This window comes from Serinus canaria, chromosome 4, assembly GCF_022539315.1.
Source record: "Serinus canaria isolate serCan28SL12 chromosome 4, serCan2020, whole genome shotgun sequence".
NCBI lineage: Eukaryota > Metazoa > Chordata > Aves > Passeriformes > Fringillidae > Serinus > Serinus canaria.
The window spans coordinates 63,461,405-63,484,507 of record NC_066317.1 but is presented as its reverse complement, the minus strand read 5'-3'; the positions used below and the strand labels follow the sequence as shown (position 1 = coordinate 63,484,507).

General features: G+C 44.1%; 1 protein-coding gene across 3 annotated transcripts in view; it reads left to right on the top strand.

Annotated features, from left to right (window-relative positions):
- FGFR3 (fibroblast growth factor receptor 3) overlaps window positions 1-23,103 on the top strand; it is a 55,366-nt gene that overhangs the window by 11,186 nt on the left and 21,077 nt on the right. For all 3 annotated transcript variants that reach the window (XM_050974260.1, XM_050974259.1, XM_050974258.1), the window contains exons 2-4: window positions 9,769-10,032; window positions 14,358-14,411; window positions 20,270-20,439. In XM_050974260.1, the coding sequence (XP_050830217.1) occupies window positions 9,769-10,032; window positions 14,358-14,411; window positions 20,270-20,439 (488 nt within the window). The remainder of the gene's footprint in view (window positions 1-9,768; window positions 10,033-14,357; window positions 14,412-20,269; window positions 20,440-23,103) is intronic.

Genomic DNA, 23,103 nt, shown 5'->3' with positions numbered 1-23,103 from the left:
GCAGTGGGAACCAAGACACGCATGACTTCCTTGAACTCTTTCTTAATTTGTAAAGTGGAGTCCCAACCCTGCTGTAATAGATAGGGTTACAGGAGACCATTAAAAGGTCCCTCCTGGTGAACCTGGTGCCCTGGTGCTGCTGCTGGAAATGATAAACCTCTGCATTCAGGTTAGATGGTATGCCTGCCCTGCCTGTATGTGCCTATGCATGGGAGCTGGTAAGTCCTGCTAATTTAGGGATTGTTTTCCAAGTCTGTTTTCTATAACCCCGTAGACTTAGTACAAATAAAGAACTGACAAAGTTTCCTGTGAGAAGCACAGAATAAATGCTAAGAGTGGGATTTGAATGCAGAAAGGTGAAAACACAAATGTATACAGAAACACCAAGTCAAACAAGCTGAAAAAATATTGTAAGGTTGATTTAACAGAGCAGTGAACTCAAAGCTGACTAATCCCTTTAGCAGCCTTCTTTAAAGAGGAGAAATAAAAGAATTTTTGACATTACTTTTCTTTGCCATCTCTCACAACTCTTCCTAATAATGCTGAAGGATAAGACTTGAGTTTAGCACAAGGACAAAGTGTTGCAGCTTTAGTTAGAGGTGTTTTCTAAATAACAAAATCTTCGTTTGTCATTTGCAACATTAAAGTGGATCAGACTTCCTGAAAGGAGATTACTGTTAAGTTTCTCCAACTGGGGTACCTGGCACCTAAATCTCGCTTGAGTCTCTGGAATAACAAGCTTGGTTTTGAAAGATGCTGAGCCAGGTCAGGCTCTGCATTTAAATCGTTTAAGCACTCTCAGAATCTGGCTATTCATTTTGATGCATAGATATGGATTTCTGGGCTTAATCACCAACCTTTGCATTTCAAATGTTTGACCTTTGTTTTCTTTATTAAGTATGCAGACAGAGTGGCCCCCAAATTATTACTATTTTTCCCTTTTACACAGCTGAAAACGGCCAGCAGATTAGACTTGAAGTTCTGCATCCTATTACTGAGAAATAGGGATCTTTGAAAATAGCATTTTATGTTACTCAAGGGAAACTTGCAAAAAGGGGAATATTTTCTTATTTTCATTCACGTGAACATGATCCTTCATATATCTAAAACCCACAATCAGTTGGAAAAAAACCCACCCAAACTACCCTAAACCTTTGCCCTCTCTTAATCCCTGTACAAGAGGGTTTTTTTTTAAGATGTCCTTTTCTCCCCCCTGAAATAAAGGCAATTGATAGGCTTATAAACAAATACCAAACATTAAGTCCTAATCTCCATATAGAGGAGCCTGACCCTTTTTATGGAGAGAGAGGGTAGAGGGAGGAAACGGGGCCAGGAGTTTCAGGTTTAATGCTTATTAAAGTTTTAGTGGGTGGGAAAATGCAATCAATAAATTTTGTTTAATGCCTCAAAACTGGTGTTAGTTTTCACTAGCTACACCGGAGAGTAGTTTTCATTTTGAAACTAGGACACTCGTAGTTGGAATGACAATTAATGTGGAGTGAATATGGTCCCAGTTGGAAGCCTATTTTTTGAATAGCATGAGAACTCCCCCCACCTCCCTGCCTTGGCTCCAAAGTGGGGTGGCTTCCGTTTTTAATTAGCAAACCCGGCAAAATTTAGCTCATTGTGTCTTTCTGATCCTTTGGCCCAGTGGATAGCTTGGGTTTCTCCATCTTGCTGTCTTGAGGCTGTTCTTTTTATTTTTTTTTCTTCAGTGTTGGTGGAGGGAGGAAAGGGGGGCTTCAGGATACTTAGGATTAAAGTCATTGTTTGGGGGTATTTGCAGCCAGCTGCCTGCATTAAATGAAGATTAGAGGAGTGCACATTAAAAGTGCAAGGGAAATACAGGGGACCTGGGATTTGGGAGCTGCATAGCTGTGAATCGAAGGGGAAAGGTTGGGGCTTTATGGCGAATTTTTTCTGATGCCATGTGATCCTAAAGCCCACTTCAGAAAGCATCACAAGGAACTTCCAGGGCAAAACTGGCTTGGGAGTTGGAAAAGGAGCAGGAGCATTTGCATCCTTTAAAAAGTTCCTCTGAGGTAAACCTAAACTTGTGAACCTGGGGAACTTATGTGTTTCTTAAAAATTCATCTGCAAGAGCACTTGAGAGGTGGTGAAATTTTGATAGAACTTGACCAAGTAGCTGAAAGCCCACCCTGGAAGTCAAAGCTCCAGCAGTAATGAATATTTGAAGAATTTTTAGGAAGGAAATGGGGGTATAGAGGAAGAGCCCAGTAAAAAAATAACCAGAAGAATGATTCAGCAACATTTTAAGAAAGTTTAAAAGTATTTCCAAAGATACAGCTGCTCTCCTTTCCCTGTGCTTTGTGGAGCAGTTATTTGTGTAAGCTGTGTCCTTGTAGCAAACACTGCTAATTCCTTGGGTGTGCCACCTACAAAAGCCCTCCAGGTAACCAGGAATAGGAGGGATGCTGTGGTGCACTGATGCTGAAGAGCACAGGTTTGATCAGGGCCTCCACAGTTTGGCAGGACCAAGTTCTGCTCCAGAGGAGTTTGGGGCAAGCTTTGCCCAATCTCTTGGGATGCTGGGAAGCCTTATTCTGTGCCTCAGTTTACACAGCTGCTGCCACTGGCTTTGAAAGGGCTCGTGATAGTTGCTTGCTTGCTGTAGTGATGAGGGTTTTTTGGACTTCCTCAGGCATGTAGAGCAGAAATGTTAAACATCAGCTGCTTTGTGGTGGGATCTGTCTGTCAACATCAAGCTGGGATGCCCCTGCTGTGCTGAGCAAAAGTTGAGGCCAAGTTGGCCACTGCTCTTCAGAGGCAGCAAGAAGCAAGACACCAAAAGGATGACAACACAGTCTCTTGTGCTCCCCAAGGATCAGCCCAGGGAGTTCCCATCACTGCCTGGAGCAGGGAGCAGTGTGGGCTGGCCACGTTTGTACCAGGGTTGGTGAGGTAGTCTGGGCCAGCAGCTGCCAGGGTGTGCTCATGGTGCCAGGCTGGGGCTGGTGTCACCCCACTGTGAGTGTGGGCTGCTGAGAATTGATGCAGCTCATTGCTGCCCTCCTGCAGGAAAGCACAGAGGCTTTGGCACCTGGGAGAGCAGGAGCCATCTGCATGGGCATCCTTGAGCAGGAGCTCTCAGAGCCTGGGGACTCAGCATGCCCATGCTGCCTCCCATCTGCTGCTCCCTGTCTTTGGGGACCATTGATGAAGTGGAGACATTTCATATCAGTTCTTTTATTTCTCTAAGAAAAGTTCCATGCTAAGTTCAGCAAGCTCAATGCAGAACTCTGAGCTAACTAGATACACACGAGGGGTGTTTGCTTCCCTGTTTTCAGTGGGGACCCAAGTGTTTGCTTGTACAATCTGGCCAGATTTTTAAGGAAAACTCCCCATCACTGCTTGTTCTTTTAAGCCAGCAACCCCCAGCTGAAGGCTTGGGGTCAGTTCTGGGCTCTCAGCAGCAACCAAAGCTTTGTGCCTCTTGGAGGGATTGCATTCCCATTTTTTAGGTGTAGCCAGGAGACCCCTTGGATTTGTTCTCTGGTGGGTTTTTCTCTGTCCTCTTCAGGGCTTCCAAGTGTCAGGGGGAAATCCTCCTGACCAAAGTGTTTTTGTAACTGTTTTAGCTTTGTGACAATTTATTTCTTTAAACTCTGTGCCTGAATTGGGTGATCTATGAAAACAGTCCATTAAAAGGAGGATACTGTAGAGTCCTGATGAATCCTGTTTTCTACTTGGCCGATGGAACAGAAAGCTAATTGCCAGTAGTAAATCCATTCAAAGGAGAGCTGGAGGGAGGGAGAAAAGCTAATATTCCTCCTTGAATGCCATTTAATCTCTGAAACCTTTCATGCAGATGTAAATTAGGATTTGCACAACAGAGTCAACAGTTGCTCCCCAGATAAGGCAGATTTGCAACATCTGCTTTTTCCATTTTGGAAGCTCTTCCAAAGTCGGGGATAGCCAAGCTAAACAGGAGAGATTTTTTTAATTCCTTTCCATAATCTCTTGTTTATAAAGAAAGCTGCATATGACAGAACTAAACCTGGTTATTGTTTTGCTAATTCTCAAGGAAAAAGGTTTGCTTTCCTCCTAGAACAGATCTAAGAAAAAACCCCTACGGGGTTTTAACACAGTGCAGTTACTTGTTAATGTCTTTGAAAGAAATGTCTGGTAACAATTGCATAGGCCACTGCAGTGCAAATACAGTATAAACAGTCTATTATTATTATTATTATTATTATTATTATTATTATTATTATTATTATTATTATTATTATTATTATTATTATTATTATTGCAGTTGTTTTAAGCTTTTCCAGAACTGCCTCCTCCCAGGCAAACACATGCAATATAGGAAAGATGAAGTGGTACCTTTGAGTGATCTGGTCTGGGGAAGGTGTCCTTGCCCATGGCAGGGATGTTGTAATGAGCTAATGTTAAAGATCCCTTCCAACACAAACCATTCTGTGGTTCTATGATTCTGTGAAATAATGGAGGCAAACCCTTTTCAGATATGATTATCTAAAGACGTATTTTTATATCACAGTTTAGACTTTTACAGATACAGATATTTTATTTTTGCAGTATTTTTTTTCTGGGTGTGAACCCCACTGAGCAGGGGAGATAACCCAGCAAAACACACTTTGGTAGGTGATTCTGCTTCAGCAAAGCATTCCTGTGCTGCTGTGATTGCCAGAGCAAGCCCCTTCTTCCCAGGATGGCTGCAGCCTGACACTGGGAAGTGTGGTGCAAGAGGGGTCTTGACCTCACAAGGGAGAGGAGCTGGGAAAGAGAAAAACCAGAAGGTTTTCTATAATACCTTTTATTTTATAAATAATAGAAAATATGTGCACAAAATACTTTATATAATATCACACATGTATTTGATATATTTGCTGTGCCAGGCTGGTGAGGTGCCTTTAGGGGTGACAGGGCCATAGCCAGAAAGGGATGTCCCACCTCTGGCACCATCATGGCTGTGCAAAAAGGAGGGAAAGCTGTGCCCTGCATAAAGCACTGCCAAATACATACATGTGTGTGTATATATACACATATACATATATATATTTATATATATGTGTGTGTGTATATATATATATATATAAAATACCCCATCAGCTCCCTGCAGAGCAGTGAGGTTTGCAGGGACCCTGAGAAGGTTCCTGGGGAAACAGGTGATGCCATGATCTTATCATGCCCATCTCTCACAGGGGCTGCAGGGCTCAGGACTGGTTTGGAGGTTTTCAATATTCCCCCAGGGTCTCTCGGCCTCCCTGGGAGGAGACAGAAGGAATGTGGATGTGGATTCTGTGCATGGCATGGGGAGGTGACACTGAAGCCACTCATCACTTTTCCTGGCTGCTTTTTAGATTTAGACAGATCTTAAATGAACAATATTTGGCAAGAAAAGTGTTTTATTTCCCTTCTAGGAAGTTTGCTTTTCCCAGTGCAGAAGCCCCAAGGTGAGGTAGGGAAGTGACTCCATCCCAAGAGCAGGCACACAGGTATTGTGAAAAACACCTGAAAATTATTCACTGGGTGAATAACACTCAGTTAACACAGGTAGGACACTTATTTAGAATAAACCAGGGCTCAGTAGACAGGAGACAGTGCTGGTCTGAGTCTGGACATAGTGTACATGCTCTTTGCCACCAAGGCTGTGTTCATCTCCCTAATGCTGGAGGTTTTCATGCACCTCCAGCAATTATTCACCAGCTTGCTGTCTGGGACCATGATCCCTCTGGGAATGGGATAACAAACTCAACAGGAGAAATCTCTGCCATGGCTGTTGCTCTGTGATCCTCTAATGTATCCTGCCATAGTGGATTTGGTGCAATAAAATAACAGAACAAGGAACTACTTCAGATTAACCTGACAAGAGAAATGCGTGGAGTGCTGCTGTCTCTGTGCTTGTTAACATGCCAAATACAGCTTGTCCAGCTTGAAAAGGGAAAAACATGGTCTGCTCAGAACTGAGTCTTGGTCCATCCAGCACTGGGCTGTGGAGCAATCCTGGAGAGCCTCTCGGGGTTGCTGGGGTCAGGGTGGGGTGAGGAATCTCTTGCTGGTGGTACAGAAGGTTGTGTGCCTCAAGTGCTCTGTGGGGCAGTCCCAGTGTAGTCTGAGCTGTGTGGTGGATGTTCCCCTGCTGCAGGATGCCCACTGAGGGAAACCAGAGCAGTTCCTCAGGAGACTCCTGAACACTTTGGTGTTTGAAAAAGTAGGATTGTGGGAAGTTGTTCCAGGGGAAAAATCAAAGGTGAAAAGAAGTTTTCTGGAGCCAGAACCCAGCACCCTGTGAGGTGACATGGGACCATGGGGCTCCCAGCACCAATCCTCAGCAGCATCTGGAAATAGTGCCTGACACACAGGAGGGCATCAGGCAGCCTCGAGGTTGGCCTGGATTTTTTGGGGGCCGTAAGCAGCCCAGGAACAGCCCACCACCTTTTCCTTGTCCTTTTGTGCCTGAGTAAAAAATAACTTGGGAGCTGCATGCGTTAAAACCAAAATAAAACATTTCCAGGCTCAGCCAGAAACAAGTATTGATGTCTGAGAGGGGCAGACAGCTGATGGAAATACTGACACACTTAAGCACTTGGAGCTGTGAACCACACAGAAAGTGAATTATTGCTGGGATGAGCCAAGCAGCCACGGAGATGAAGTATCTTATCCTTATAAGTGAATACATACAAAAGCATTTCAGCGTTGCTGGGCCAACTGCTCCTCATTGTGGAAGGTGTTTTCAGCCAGTTGCTGCCTTTTTGTTCCTCTGAACAGCTTAAAAGTGGTCTCTTTCTCTGTAGTGTGTTTGCTATGAGCAGTGATGATGCTGCAAGGGCTGATGTCCATCAGATGCATCTCTTGGTGGTTCTCGAGTCATTACTGCTTTGGGAGCCCACAACCCAAATGGCCTCTTTCTCTCTCTTCCCTCTCTTTCTCTCTGTTAAAGCTGCAAATGTGTTAATCCCTGCTCTGCTGGCAAGTGTCAGAGTGGGCTCCTGTAACCCCTACCTGGGTTAACTCCCTGGTAATTTGTGTGTCATGGTTTAATCCTGTCTGGGAACTCAGCCCCACACTGCAGCTTGCTCACCCCAACTCTGAGGATGGAGGAGAGAATTGGAAGAGTAAAAGTGAGAAAACCACCCGTGGGGGTGGTGATAAAGACAGTGTAATAAGAGAAGCAAGGGCTGTACAGAGAAGCAAAGCAGAACAAAGAATTAGTTCACCACTTCCCCAGGGCAGGTGTTCAGCCATCCCCAGGACAGCCAGGCTCTTCATAGGGTGACTGAGAAAAACAAATGCCACCACCCCAAACAATCCCCCCTTTCCTTCTTCCCCCAGTTTTATTGCTGAGCATGGTGTCATATGGTCTGGAATATCCCTTGGGTCAGCTGGGCTCAGCTGTCCTGGCTGTGTCCCCTCCCCTATTTTTCTATAGCTGGAGAGTTGGCTTCAGAGGGGGCAGTTCATGTCTCCTTCATGTCTTGGTGTCTCTGGTTGAAAAGGTGTTGGAAACACCAAGCACATGGAGCTGGAGGGCAGGAAGGAGGTGCTGGACTCTGGCCACCCTGCGGGAGATGTGAGCTGTGGTTCTCTGCTTTGAACTCCTGCTGTTTCAAGCATGGAAATGAGACTGTCTCTGCTTTCAGATTTATCTCTGTACTTGAAAGCTAAATAAGGAATGAGAGTAAAAATTGGTTCTCCAAGGTCACGGTTGGCAAAGTGCTTAAAAGCATTTGAGTGCCCATTTAAATACTTTGTTGAAATCTCTAGTTTGGCTCCTGTTTATTTTTTAAGCCATAAGTATATAAACAGAGATTTGAAAAACAGTTAACAGAAGTGAGATTAAGACCTTGAGTAGTGTCCTCCTTTTAATTCACTGCTACATCTACCCTGACATTATTCCCAGTCAGTACAAAAGAAGTCACTAGAACCAAACTTTGCATCACAACATCTGCTGGAGACTCTGCTGGAGATTGAGGGTAGAGATGCCAAAATCAAGCTGTCAGAAACAAGAGGTGCTGCCTCATTCCACAGAAGAAGCTTGAGACCCCAGTCCATCTGCTGAGTCTTACTTTCCTCTTCATTCCAACATTCCCTGTATACATTTTGTAAAAATTCTTTGTTGCTTTGTCATTAACCCAGGTTCATTATGGTTTCTGAAAAAGAGTTATTTCCTTTTAAACAGCTAACCAGTGCAGTTTGGCCTGTGCTTAGTCTGGGCTTGTTCCTGTTCAGTAGGTTTGTAATACAAAAGCCAAAATATACAAGGCTTGATCGTCTGGCAAACAGCTTTGGTAGAACTGTGTTTTGTGTCGAGGGCTTGTACAGTTGTGTGGGGTTTGTTTTCCAGTAGATGAAATTAGCAAGATGTTCCATCAAAGTTAGACCAGTACTCAGTCTTGCAAGTGCAAAGCTGTCCACAGGGCTTTTCAATTTGAAGCCAAGGTTGGTACCAGTGGAAAAATCCTCATAGTCTAGAAGAAGGAAGAAAAACCTTGAACATTTAAACCAGGACATTTCTTGACCGTATTTTCCCCAGAGATATATCCCAGTTGGGAAGAGACCATGGGCAAACACTCAAATGTAGCAATGAATCTGATAGCAAGGAGATTCTGCATGGAGCTCAGGCTTCTTTTTTGATTTACTAAAAGGATATGCTTTCATGGAAAAAAATTATTAAAAGGGGAAAAAAAAACCCAGCACCCTAAACCTTTGACTGCATGAACACCACAGCATTCTGGTCAAACCATAAAATATTTTAGTTGGAATTGCTGCCATGGTATGAGGAAAGGTTCTTTGTAATCCCAATGAGTGTGGGCTTTGCCTCCTGCGAGACAATACCTCCCATGAAATTCCACCTTTTCAGGCTCCCAGAATCCTTTCTTTCTACCCTGCAAGGCTATTGACTGCAACATTTTTATATTTTAAATCTTTACATTTACCTTTCTTTCTACCCTGCAAGGCTATTGACTGCAACATTTTTATATATTTTAAATCTTTACATTTATGCAAGAATAAGAACACACATGACAAGAAGAGAAAAGCAACACGTTTTTCTCTTGTAGCCTGCTCCAACTCTTTCACCTCAAGGCAAAAGAGCAGCCTGGAGCCAATGCTACATCCTCAGGTATCTGAGGCTGCTCTACTTGCACTGGCTTCACAGAGAAGTCATAATCTATGAAAGTATCTTTGGTTCTGCACTTCTGTGGCACACAGAATAAATTCAGCAGGAAGCTAGTGATGCTTTCATTTATTTTAGCTATTCCAGCCTTTATTTTCTGTCCAGCTTTCCACCTGTTTTCTTCAGCCCACAGACATTGCCTTTGGGTCACCCAGAGTCCCATAAGAAATTTGGGTTATCCCTGATTCTGCTCCTTATATCCTGTCCTTGCTGGGTCTCAGAGGGTTTGTGGGCAGACTCACAGCAATAAACAGAAGGAAGTCTGGAGACTGAGCTGTGAACTTGCCAGCACACACTTACTCCTGCCAGATCACCCCCTCACCTGCAGCACTGGGTGTTGCAATGACCCTTCTAGAGGTCTGTGCTGTTTGTTGGAATGCACCTGGTGGGGTGGACGTGTTTTGGTTGCTACAGGGTCAAAGCCATCCTTGTAGAGCAGCCAGATCTCTGACTCTCTTTGCACAGCTACCTGCCTGTGGCAGGCAGGGGCAAGGTCTGGGCACATGGAAGCATCAGTAGAGCAAATACAAGATGTGTTTCTTTTTTAAACACTCTATCTCTGACTCCTGCTCTTATTTATTCATCTCCATTTCTTTCTCCCTTTGCAGAATACTTGAGGAGTGAGACCGCCTTTCTGGAAGAGTTGGTGTTTGGAAATGGAGATACCATTGAACTTTCCTGTAACACCCAAGGCTCTTCTGTGTCTGTTTTCTGGTTTAAAGATGGTATTGGAATTGCACCTACCAACAGAACTCATATTGGACAAAAACTGTTGAAGATAATCAATGTGTCATATGATGACTCGGGGCTGTACAGTTGCAAGCCAAGGCATTCCAACGAGGTCCTGGGAAACTTTACAGTCAGAGTTACAGGTATGTGCAGAAATACAACTGTTTCAGTAATTTTCTGAGTTTTTTTTCTTTTTTTTTTTTAATTTTTGCCCTTTCACATGTTCAGCACAACTACTGGTTTGGGCTACTTATCTGTCCTTGGAAGGTCTGTACTCCCTGGAAACTCCTGACAGTGATTAGACTGGCAAAACAAACCAATTGAATGCTTGAGTGTCCACAGCAAGTGTTGAACCTTGATGTTAATACTGAGAGAGACTCAGAAAGGGTGCTGGTCAGATTAAACCTCAAATCCCCCTTAACACTCAGGTAGATGTAGTGCTACGTGTGGCTTTGAAGTTTTTTATGAGTGAGTGAACTGTGGCTCTCGGGGGCTCAAGGATGTTTTCCATGTTATGTGAAATATCAGTGGCAAAGTTGCACGTAAGAGCTGGAAGTTCCTGAAGACTGTTTCTCTGTTGTAGCTGGTAAATCTCTGCCCTCCATCACAGTTATCACAAATTGCTAGCTTGTTTTAGAGGTAGCTTATCTGTGAACTGTGTATATCCAAAATATGTGCTTCATCAAAGTTACTTATTGGGATTCATACGTTGCAAACAAGTGCTGTGTTAGCAAAGCACATGCTGTCATTTGCTTGGCCATATTTTTTGTGATGAGGATGATAGAACAGAACAGCTACAAGCTGTCCAAGCCTGGATCACTAAACACAGAGTGCCAGAAAAATCTGTTGTTTCCAGATAGCTAACCACCAACACAAAGGTCATTTTCATTACTTCAGGCTGGTGCATTGGTAGGTGGATCACTGTGAGCAGATAAAAACTCTCCTGATCACAGGTTAAAAGCCTGAATTTTCAGGAGAATTAGTTCCTTGTGGATCTCAGGTTTTGAAAACTTTCATTTGCCCTTAAACTATTGGAGCTTTTTCAAGAATCCTTGAATAGCAGGTCCTTTCTCCAAAAGTTGAGTTCCCTCAAAAAGTAAGAGTCTCTGTCTGAAAACCAAACACAGAGATGTTTGTGATTGTGAATCACATCCACTCCATTGAGAGCTTCCTTGTGCAATAGGATTTTGTGTGAGAGAAAACCATCATGAGAATAAAAGCTCGTTTCACCAAGCCTTCAGCAACATCTGCTTTTTATTGAGCGTTACTGGAGATTGCTGTGAATGCTTCAAGGTCATATCAATTAAATGGTTAAAGAAGTATTTGGCCCTTGAAAGCCTTTCTTTAACTAGGTACGATTATTGGAACTATCCAGCAAACTGCAGGTTGTTAGAAATGTTACTCTCTCTTTTTTTCCTAAGTGACATGAAAATGCTTTTGAGTTCAAGGGGCAGCAGGGAGGCAGGAGAGGGCAGCTGGTTACATGCTCAAATGAAACAGCTGCCAGCCCCAAAAGTTTGTAAAGTGAGAAATTGTTTTTAATAGTGGAAGGACTGATAATCCTCTGCTTTTAAAAAGTTTAAGCCCCTGTATTTTTCCTCTTCACTAATAATAGCTAATAACAGCTTAAGAACTAGCGAGTAACCTGAACCTGCTTTCTGACAACATTATGAGTCTTTGATTCTATTAGCCCACTGTCATTACCACCAAAGTGCTGGTAATGTGGGAGCCTCCTTTTTAGCTGTCAGCAGCACTTGTTTTAAACTTTGAAGCTCTGCTTTATGTGGCAATAGTGGCGCCTCTCATATATTCAGATATTTCTTCATAATTAGTATTGATTGCTCAGCGTAGGACTGCAGAGATGAGATTGTGATCAGAGATTTGTGGTTTGTGTCCCCAATTCTTAAAGGTAATGCCAGCAATTAGCTCAGGTATCTGGTCAGGTTTTCATGTGGATATCTGATGTGTGGGGCTGCAGTTGTTCTCTGCATTAAACTGGTTTAAAGCTGTAGTAACAGACTAGAATTGCTCTGATCTCTGCTCTTAAGTGAGCAAAGCTAGGCTCGGTGTGTTTGGAATAGCTGATCCACATACAAGTTCCATTTTGAGAATGCTTCCATGTCCTAGGGGCATATGAGGATTTTCCTACAGAGAGCCATGAGATTTGAGTCTGCAACAAACTGACTGTGCTGCAGTGACTCTGACTGTGCACAGGGGGATGTTTGGTGCTGGAAGCAGAGCAAGTAGATGCTGGAGATGGCATTCAAGGGCTGAGAACCAGGCTCATTAATAGCAGGATTTGATCTCTTTAAAATTCCTCCCTTGACAGACAAGGGCTTGAATGTTTTGCTAGTTTACAAAAACAAACATATTGTCCCCTAAAAACCTGAGCACTTGGAAAGGATCACGTAGAGGCTGCATGCCCAAACTGATATCCAGCCCTGTTGGCAGAAGCTCCATTTCTGCAGCCATTTCATGCACAGAACAGCCTTTGGATTTAGTGGCTGAGCAGCACCCCTGTGATGAGCATGGGCTGCAGGCTGGTACCAGCAAACAGAGCTTTCAAAATACCCAAGGCCAGGCATTACAAAACAGGTGACTGAACAAATTAAGTCCCTTTTCATTCATAATTAAAGCCCTTTTGAGCAGTTCTTGACAATACTTTAACAACTTCTGCTAAGGATTACTGTTTTAGTAAATGATAAACAAATAGCTTATAATTTTTGAAAAAGGTGATGTTTTAGTAATTTGAATAGGACAGTAGCTATTTTATGGGATATTTGGTCTTAAAATCTAAGCTGTGCTTCTCATCCTAAAAACAAAGTCAAGGACTTCCCTCAACATTGTGAAAATGATTTTGAATTAGTTTAAAAATTGATTCTACTCCTCTGGTCATGATGGATTTATTGGAAAGCAGAAGTAAACTATAATCATGTGTTAATATGTGGGTAACCAAATCTGAGAGGAGAGCTGAGAAGGTGCTGATTTCTCCGTCAGTGCTGGTGGGGATTTGGCTCAGTTTCTGCCTGACTTGAGTAAACCTGCTGGATCAGCCAGAACACCTAAACATCCACTTCACTTTCAGCAAGCCCCATGGCATTTCCCTAGTTCTGCTGCCAGCAGGACCTCAACCTGGATTTGCAGTTAGAGACGTGCTTGGAGTCGTCCTTGAGGCTTTGCCAAGGAGAAGGTGCAAAGCACCTTGAGCCCCTTCAGTCTAAGGCAGGGAGATGTTTCCTGTGTTACTTCTGTGGATGGGGAAAATGCCTGGAAGGCCATTCCAGATTCTGCAGGGAAGAACTCTTTGTTGTTACCTTTCCTTCTTTTTCCCTCTTTTTATACCCTCCCCACCTTTTTCTTTCTCCATTTTTACCTCCACTGTGCTGGTCAGAAAACAGTAGAAAACTCAAGTGCATCTTGCAATGAAGGATGTCCTGCCTGGCTTGATCTGAAACAGCTCTTTACATTTCTGGCCACATGTTGAACACTCATAATGTTTCCTGTTTTCTAGTGTTTAAGGCCAAGTTCTCTTACCACTGTCTCAGAACATAAAGGCTGATGGGTTTATTAGCATTTTGCCTTTATTTGAAAGAAAAATTCCTGGAGATTATGTAACATCAGTGATGCTAAATCTTCCAGATGCTGAAGTGTACAAACTAAACTGTGTAAACTAAGTTAAACACTAAGCTGCTATTTGATAATGGCATTTACATTTACAGTAGTCAATTGATGGGGGGAAGAGGGACTGAGCCTTCATTGTGGGCAGCTTGGAGAAGGTGAAATGTTAGACCACATTAAAAGAAACAGTTCAGAATGTTTTGGAGAGATACAGATGGAAAATTCCCACCTGTTTACCTGTATTGAGTTACAGCCTTGAGGTGCCTCTGTGGGAGGAATATAACTAAAGGGAACTGGAATAGCCATCAAAATGTTGATGGAGAGAGGTTTGACTGCAAGAAGGTCAAAAGTTTTGGTCTTAGTGTTTGAACAAGGAGTTAATGAAGGGAGGTGTGGCAGGAGGATATTGAGTTAAAAGAAAAATGCAGGGAAAGTGAATTAGAAATGCTGACCTGTCGTTTTGAGACATGGTAAAATAGAAAGTCTTCAGAGTGAATGCTAGAGGGAAGGAAAAAAAAGCAGTCAGAGAGCTTGTTCTGCAAAAAGAAATTTTCCAGTTTAGAATTCCTTTTGTGTTTATGAGGAAGAGAACATTTTACACAGGGAGAAGTATTTGACATTGGACCACATTTTCAGAGCACTGGCAAACTCTTGACACCTCTCTCCCAGCTGAGACAGCTCCTGTCCAGTTGTGCTTGTCCCAGCAGCAGCAGGGGGTGGGCTGGTGGAGCTGCAGGGAAGGGTGAGCCATCACTTGGATGTCCCTTGTGTGACACCAACAGCCTCACCCAGCACAGTGTCCCCACCTGCCATCCTCTTTCTGCTTCACTTCTTTCTTGTCTCTTTCCAGATTCCCCTTCGTCAGGTGATGATGAGGATGACGATGATGAATCAGAAGATACAGGTAATTCATTTTTCTGGGGTACAGAGGCCTTTTCTTTGCAGCAGCTGTGGCTCCCAAGCAGTGCAGCTCTTCTGGGTGTTCATGTAGTCACACAGCAGCTTTGTGTTGAAATCAGTGACCTCAGGATGGAACCATGATGAATGAAATTTATCTAAAAATTTAGGAACAGCTGCCAGAGTGGTATTGCTCCTGTGGAATCCTACAGCAGCAGTAGTGTATTTTGAAGATTTGATGCTAAGAATCTGAATAGATGAGTAGTTACAAATTCTCCTTTCATGTAAATCCAGACAAGCCCACTTACTATATATATATATGTTTGTTTTACTGCACTGATGTTACACCAGTTTTATGCCATTTCAAACCTTGACTGCTTTGCTTTTAACTATTCTGATTCTGGTCCTTACCAGCATCTTGACAGGGGTCAGAATACAAAACATACACTAGCCAAGGGCCAACTTTACTGGTGCCATAAGTGAGAGCAGCCTCTCTGGCTTTACTGGCTTTTTCTTTCACTCCTGTGAGGAAGAGAATCCCAGGACAGTGCTTGGTGCTTTCACAAATAATTTCTTTCAATCCCATTGCTGCTTTCTTTAAGTGCAATAGCATTAATCAGGATCATTACATGCCTCAGAGGTGTTAGTGCTGGGTTTTATTCTGCTCTTTATATTTCTGCAGAGTGAGCTGCCCATGTGTATGTATTTTTAATAAATAGATGTCTTTGCATTTGAACTCCCAATCAGCTATGTACATTGGCAGAAGTTCAACATGACTGGAAAGTCTCTCCTGCCCATAACACTGCACATGCAGGACTCTTTCAAACAGGTCTGCCACTGCAATAAGTTAATACTGCTGTGTGTGCAGTGTGTGGACAGTAATGGTGAGTTACAGTGCCAGGAGACCCATCAGCAGCAATTAGTGGTTTTCTGATAGATTCTAATTAGGGGCCAAATCCTGCCAGGTGACAGGCACCTTTGCAGAGGTGCTCAGGGCTCCTGATACCTGCTGAAGAATGGTACAGACATAGGGAAGGTCTGGTTTGGTCATGATCTTTTCCTGCTGCAGAGCAGCTTCTGATGAGCACAACTGATTGTTCTGTACAGTTTTTTATGTGGTTTATAGAGAACTCAATCTCTTAGCAACAGGTATCACAAAACATCAGCTGGCTTATGGTACAGAAAGACGTTTTTCTTCACTGGAAAGGAAAACACACATTTCACCACATGTATTTATAGCCTGTTTTCTGGGTCTTCTTGACTTTGAGGCAGTCTCTGGTTTTAGACCTGAAGGTAACAGCTGGCTTTGCTTAAAGGTCTCGTTATAAAAAGTTGGATTCTCTTCTGCCTTAAAAATGGTTGATTAGGTTAATGTGTCAGGGCAGTGGTGTTTCGTGACATGGGTGTGCTTTATGTTGCTTTCTTTGATGTCAGATCCTCCACTTAACCCTCAGAGGTCTCCTGAGTCTGGGGAGCTGTGTTGTTAACCCTGGTACCACCACTGCCAGGACATCCCACCAGGAGCAGGGGCTGAAGGACCATCCCAGGCAGGCACACATGGTGTGCCATGTTCTGTGAACAGCCCAAAGACACAAGTCCTCTATCTCCTGTGGCAAAAATGTGCCCTTCTCACGGGGTGTATGAGGCCCTGCTCAGGCTTCAGACACAGCTGTGGTCAGTAGTTAGAGGAGGAAAGGCAATAACTGCTTTAATGCAAAAGAAAAATACCACAGACTCATAGGATGGTTAGGGTTGGAAGCGACCTTAAAGGTATCTAGTCAGTAAAACTGATAGTGTTTCATATTTGGGGGGAGGCAATCCATCCTGGACTGGCTCACTGAGTGTTGCCATGCTGCATATCACTGAATAAAATCCTTTTGTCCTGGCCCCTTGTGATGATAAGTTACTTTTCTGGCTTGTGTTACTCAGCAGAGTTCCTCATCCTCACACAGTGGAGAGTTCAGAAAGCTGATTCCAATTGCATCATGAGTTTGAACCCAATCTTGTTAATTTTAAGGATTGGAAATACCAAATTCCATGTGGAGCGCCCTGCTATGCTCACTCTCAGCTTCCTCTCTGAAGGGCAGCACAGAAACAAACAGGGGTGGGCAGCAGAAAAGAATGAGGAGAAACTTCTGCAGCTTCAGATCAGCTCGTTTGTCGCAGCCTTGTCGCAAGCCGTGATCCGCCTTTGCAGAAAGAGGCTTTCTAATACCTCTGTTCTCTACAGCTGTTTCTCCTGGCCCCGAAACAAAAACAAAACTCCCTTTTCACACACTGTGCTTCTGCCCCAGTGCTCCCTACCCCTCTTGTATCTGTTTGTTTGGAGCCCCCGCTGCGCAGCCCCAGCACCTTCAAAGAGCCCCCATAATCTCCAATTAAATCTGGCTCTGTCCTCAGAGGCGTCAGCTGGGGAAATTACACAATTAGGGTTGATTCTGTCTGCCACAGAATTTGGTGGCAGCTCCTAATTGCTAAATGAGTGCTTGGCTGTATTAATTATTCCAAGTATTGCTCTCAGGTTTTTTTTAATTGGTCATTCCAGTTGGATGGGTGGCCGGTGTCTTTGACGAACAAAACGGACCGTCAGGCTTAGTGTTTGATGATGGGAAAGGGCTGGTGATAATGTTTGGGGGTCCCTTTTTGTTTTTTTCACACCTGCATATGCAAAACCATTGCTAGTAATTAATTTACAGAGAGCTAGTCTAAAAAATTTTCCTGTCTTTCATCCTTCCTCTTTTCCCGCTCCCAAAACTCTCTGGAGCTTTGCAAACTTTGCTTGAAAAGAAGAGTTAGCAACATTTTCAGGCCCTTAAAAAGTGGTAATGAAGGGACTCAGAGGGCAGGGCAAAGCAAAAGCAGGGATGTTTTGTTCACTACTCCTGCAAGTGAGAACAAAGGCACTGTTTTCAATGTGTAGACGCTTTCTTCCAGTTCCAGTTTGACTTGAGAGCAATGCCCTGTTTGAGTCTTGGCACAATAATCCAGGGGTGCCCAGCCCTGGCAAGCCCTGAATCTTACAGAAGAGCGCTGAAACGAGGGAAAGCACTCAGGGAAGAAGTCGTGTCTAATTGCAGCAGGCAGGAGTGAATCCTGCCTTTGCTCCATATGGAGAATATCCCCAGCTGGAAACTTTCCTGGGCTCCATCTTGCTCCTCTCTGATGTCTGATAGCAAAATCCCCCTTGGCTTCAGTGACTACATTTGCAGCCAGTGGGTTGATGGATCTCCTGTGAGATTCAAACTCATCTTTTGAATGAAAAAATGTGATAAAACGTCACCCTGCAGCACATGCAGATGTTGTGTAAAAGGGAAGAGCCCCAAAAAGCAAAAAGGGGAACCTGGTCCTGCCCAGGTGACCATGTGATGTAATTACACCTCCATGCCTGGATGATTGTCACCAACAACATAAAATGGCATTTCTTGTGGGCAGGTATGTTAATCAAACAACAGGACAGGTTTTTTGGCTGCCCTCTGTGGCGGTGGCAAAAGGGAACTTTTCCATCTGTGCCTGCCATACCTCTCCCCTGTAGCCCTGTTAGCCTCTTGTAACATCCCCAGAAAATAAAGGTGCATTGCCAAAAGGAGACATTTGGCCAGAAAATGGCCCAGGCTTCAGAAGCCAAGGACCAGCATGGGTTTCTGGAGCCCTCTGCTCTCCAGCCTTCCCAACACCACCCCAAGTGTCCTCTGCATTCACTCCCCTGTTGCTGCCTGGGGATTTGCCCAGTCTTTGCTTGGTTTCTGCCCTACCTTCATGCTATAACAGCATCATCCTTTTACCATCATGACCTTTTCCTTTAGTGGTTGCACCCTCTCTTCTAATGTTTCATGGAATATTCCCCATTTTTGTGCAGTTCTGCCATCTGGAGCAGTAGATGGCTGCATGATGTCCCATTTTAGCTCACTTTACCATGTAGGACTTCAGGCCTCCTGGATATGCTGTGTGTTCACAGCAAAGTTTGTGGCTGGGATTTTCCAGGGCCATGGGAATTGCGGGGATTCCTCTTTTTGCTGTTGTTTGTGCCAGCCATGCTCCTGCAGGATCCTGGCAAGAAGAGGGCCTTAAGCAGTTTAGTGATTTGAAAAATGAGGCTTACGCGGGATGTGTGAGTGCAGATCCCTCTGATACGTGGGGCTGACTCTGATAGCATCACACCCTTGTGCAAGGCAGGCTGAGGGCAGATGCAAACCCTCAGTACTGGATTTCCCTCCCTGAGATGATGGTACTGAGGCTCCTGTGTCCAGCCATCCCACTGCAAAGCAGATGGAACATGAGGTGTGCCCAGCAGGGCTGTATCTAGCATGTGGAGGGGCGTCCTGGATGGAACTCCTGGCATCCAGTTCCTCATGGACTTTGCAAGGTGGAGGAAACATGGGGAGAGTGTTGGCAGGTGCTAAAAACCAATGGATTGCCTTGGCTGAGCTGTATGACCTTCCCTGCAATATCCTTGGAGCTGGAATGCAGCAGGGAGCCTGCATGGGGGACATGCAGTCCTTGGGGACCTGCACCAAGGTGGGGTCAATCTCTGACTTACTGGAGTGGTAATGGGATGGGGATCATGCAGCCAAATGCATCAGGGAGTGGTGGAGAAAGGGAGCAGCTCCCATGCATCTCGAAGAGATGCAGCAAGAGGGAAAACTTTGTACATGCTTGTCATTAAGCAGAAGGGGGATTACAGGGGCTTCAGAGTAGCACTGAGATGGGGCTGTGATCCTGGCTGGTGTTTCTGACCATTGTCACCACTGCAGGAGAGGCCAGCAGCAAGGCTGTCCCACCAGCTTTGGTGGCTGTCCTGTTCTCCAAGGCAGTCCTTTGAGGAAAAATGCCTTCAGTTTGTCTTGGCCAGAAGCACATGTGCCTCTGCAACAGGTGCTCCATGTCTGTGAGTTTTTCTTACCCAACTGGAGGAGATGCCATTTACACTCCTTGCCCTCTTTCTTGCTGTTTACAGCCCAGACACTGCCTGCCCCCATCTCCCTTTGCCCTTGGTGTGGAGCGCAGATCTGGGGGGCTGGATGGGGCAGGGGAAACACAACATGTGCAGTTCTGCAGTGTTGCCTTAAGCAGAAATGAAAGCTTGGGAGGCTTTTTTTAAAAACTTTTTCTTTCTTCCCAGTATAATGAGTTTGCCGCTGCTGCTGCCTTAATTTGGAGTTAATATGTAATGTTTGTAACACAGCCAAGGAACGTAGCTGTACTTGAGGCAGATTATAAAAAGTATCTCATGCTAACACTGGTGTTTTAAAATTTATCCCTGTTCAAAGGTAACATGAATCTTTAAAACTAAAATCACTTGTACTTAAAGAACATAAACACGATAAACCAGTTTGGCACTGGCGCTTTTTTTTTCTTTCCTTCCCTTAAGGAGGCTACACTACATTTGTACTCACTGACAAGGAACATTTTCCAGGGCACTCAGCTCATACGTTTTGTCTGCTCCCTTGCTGGCCCATCAACATTCTTTTACAGTTCTAACATCTTTCTGCTGTTTATGCTTCTTGGCTACTAATATCCCAAAGGTACATCTGTATCTTTTTACACACTGAGGCCAGATTCTCATCCTGATCTGGGATAACTCTACTTGTTGATTTAAAAGGAGCCACTTTAGATTTATACTGGCATTACCAAGACAAGAACCTGGTCATGAACCTTTCATCACAAAACTGAAATGCAAACACCCTCTCTATGTCAATGAGAGTCATTTAGCTGGAAAGCATTTCTGTGTCATTTATCTTTACGGCAGCAGGTAGCAATTTAACTGTCAATCTGCACACGCCAAAGACTCTTCAAATGTATCTGCTCACCAGCTGATATCCTCTGCTGCAGAAAGGGGCCTGTTCAGCTTGGTTTTTCCCTTCTCAGGTGTCCCCTTCTGGACCCGGCCAGATAAGATGGAGAAGAAGCTGCTGGCAGTTCCCGCCGCCAACACCGTTCGCTTCCGATGCCCGGCGGGTGGAAACCCAACCCCTTCCATCTACTGGCTGAAAAATGGCAAGGAGTTCAGAGGGGAGCACAGAATTGGGGGCATTAAGGTAAGATCTTGGTTTGGATCTCAATATTTTGTTGTTTCTACCAACTAGAAAATTGTACTGTGCTGTGATTAACATGGGTGGTTTTAAGAGCACTGTCCTGAGTGTGTAGAAATGAAGGTGGTTCTTGCACTTTTAGGAATGGCTTGGCACCAAAAGTGTTAAAAAGGACTGCTGTCCTTTGGGATCAAAGGCTAATTCCCTCTTAGTTTGTCTATAGTGGTCATTCAGAGAGTAGGTAAAAATAGGGCTGGGTTTATGGTTGAATTGTGAGCAGGGATGAAAAAGCAGCAGCAGAAACTTCAGTCCTAATTTCTGGAGATGAGCCCAGTGCATTGAGATGTGTTGGACCAAGCCATAGCTGCTCCCAGCTTTCAAAGAAAACCTATTCAGTGTCCTTTGAAGGTATAGGAAAGACCTCACCAAAGAGCTGGATCATCATGCTGGTAGTCATTAACATTCTTGTGGTATAAATCGCTGACCCTTGGTCAAGTGCTGGATTCCCTTGTAGCCAGAGTAATAGCATCTGCTCCTTGGCTGCTTTCTTCTTCCTGCTTCCTTTCTACCATGAGGTGTTCTGGAAAATGCTCTGGCTCATGTTTACAGATAGAGCTCAGGGACACAAAATTCCACTGCAGTCAAATTATTTAATTATCCAGAAGTCTCTGTGCTACTTTATATCATGAATTAGTCAGGATTTTAAAAGGAAAATCAGCTTTTCTCACATTTTGCTGCTGCTGTTATTACTTTGTCCCCTTGAGGTCACAGTCCGACTCCTTTTTCTAGTTTTATTTGGGGACAATAAAACTGCTGCAGCTGATTGTAACAAAATCATCATAGAAGGAAAGACTCTTGAGCAGCAACTTTAGGCTGCACTCTCCCAGCCCTGACATATCCCTGGACTCTGCTGCTAAGGAGAGAAGGTGCCTTGTAGGAAGGCACCTTCACCAGAACTTGGAATAGCTGTGTGCTGATGCCTGCCACATCCGTAGTGTTTTGAAAGGGGACTGGGCATGCAAAGCGTGCCATGCTCCAGAAACCAGAGAAGGATTCAAAAAAAAGTCCCCCCTCCCCACAGTTCTGGGCTGTTTCTTTCCTGTTAGTTCAGACCTGTTCCTGAAAGAGCCTTTTGTGATGGTTTCAGTGAAGCCTTTAAAGCTCCTTCCTCAGTCCTGTCCCTGCTCCAGTCTGGATGAGGCTGAGAACACGTTCAGGTTTGGATCTTCTGAAAAGCCATGGAGGGTAAAGAAGTGGGGAGGCAACTCCTGGGGGTAAACTGCTCTTCAGCAGATGACATTCACAAAGCACAAGCATCTTTTACTAATTGCAGGCTGTAAGGACCATCCTGAAGTGTTTTCAGGCTTGCGTGCGCCATTCCAGCGGCTTTTTACTAAACTGTGTCACATCAGCTGCACTAAATTATGCCTCCAGAAAAAAAAATCCGAAGCTGAAAGCAATTCCCCATCCCACTTTCCAGTAGTTTTAATCTATCTTTGAGTTTAAATTGACACGTTTCATCCTCTAAAACACAGTAGTGAGTCTTTGGCATCGCTGTGCTTTGTTTCTCTGGGGGCACCTTCCAGCAACAAGTCAATGCTTAAAAGAGCTATTGAAGGCAATGTCAGGACAATTACAGGAAGATTGGTTTAAACTCTCTGTCTAGGTGTAGTTCTTTGTCCCATTTTTGATATAGACATCTTTCTCTGTAATTTTCCTTCCTTTATTTGCTTGCTTTTTGTCATGAGCCACAGTTAGATATAAGTAATCTAGTGTAAATCTCATCCAGTATAAATATACTGATAGATATCAGCTGAGATTTGAACCAGAAAAGGGGATTGAAAACCTGCTCCGTATCTCATGTATTTAAGATTTAAATTCCCTGTTACAACTTAACTTCATAACAGGATTAGGCAGCTTGAAAAGAATGGGCAAAATCCAGATCTGGCAGAGTTTGGTTGGCTCGCTTCATCTCGAGATCTGGTCTTAACCCAGAAATCCTTGAGCTGGGAATGTTCTCATTTGTTTTCAGTGTGTGAAAGACTTTTAATGCTGATTGTGAGAAGCCTGTTGTCAGCAAATTAAAGCTGACCACTCTTCCACATCTGCCCCTTGCACATGGCATTTAGACCTGTGTGACTGCCCAGTGCAAAGCCTGCAAGAGAGAAGGGTGAGTGTTGAAAACATGACAGGCTGGCTAACCTGGTTTTGTTACAGTTCATCCTTAACTGGTAAAGGAAAGAAATTCATATGACTTATCATATGAAATTTCCCAGAGAGCATTAATGGTTAAATCCGTGTTGGAATCTCTAATATTGTAAGCCTGTGTGTGTTAAATGACCCTGGAAGGGAAGATTGAGGGGGAGGGGAGATGGAGGATTATCCCTTCCCCAGACCATTGCACTGACTTGCATACCAGTCTGGCAAACACGAGGTTCCAAGTGTGTCTGTAAATGTTTGTTTCACAAGGAGCCAAGAATGACAACACCAAATAAACCAGAGGGATTTCCAGTATCTCACCCACTGATTAATGCCTGCACTAAGTCACTTCATGTTTCTAGTGTTTCATCGAGTGCAGTGACTATCCCAACATGAGAATTTCTATCTTTTGCCAAAAGTTTTCAAAACTGAAAATGTCTTCCTAAGTTTCCAAACAAGTTCGGCCTGATG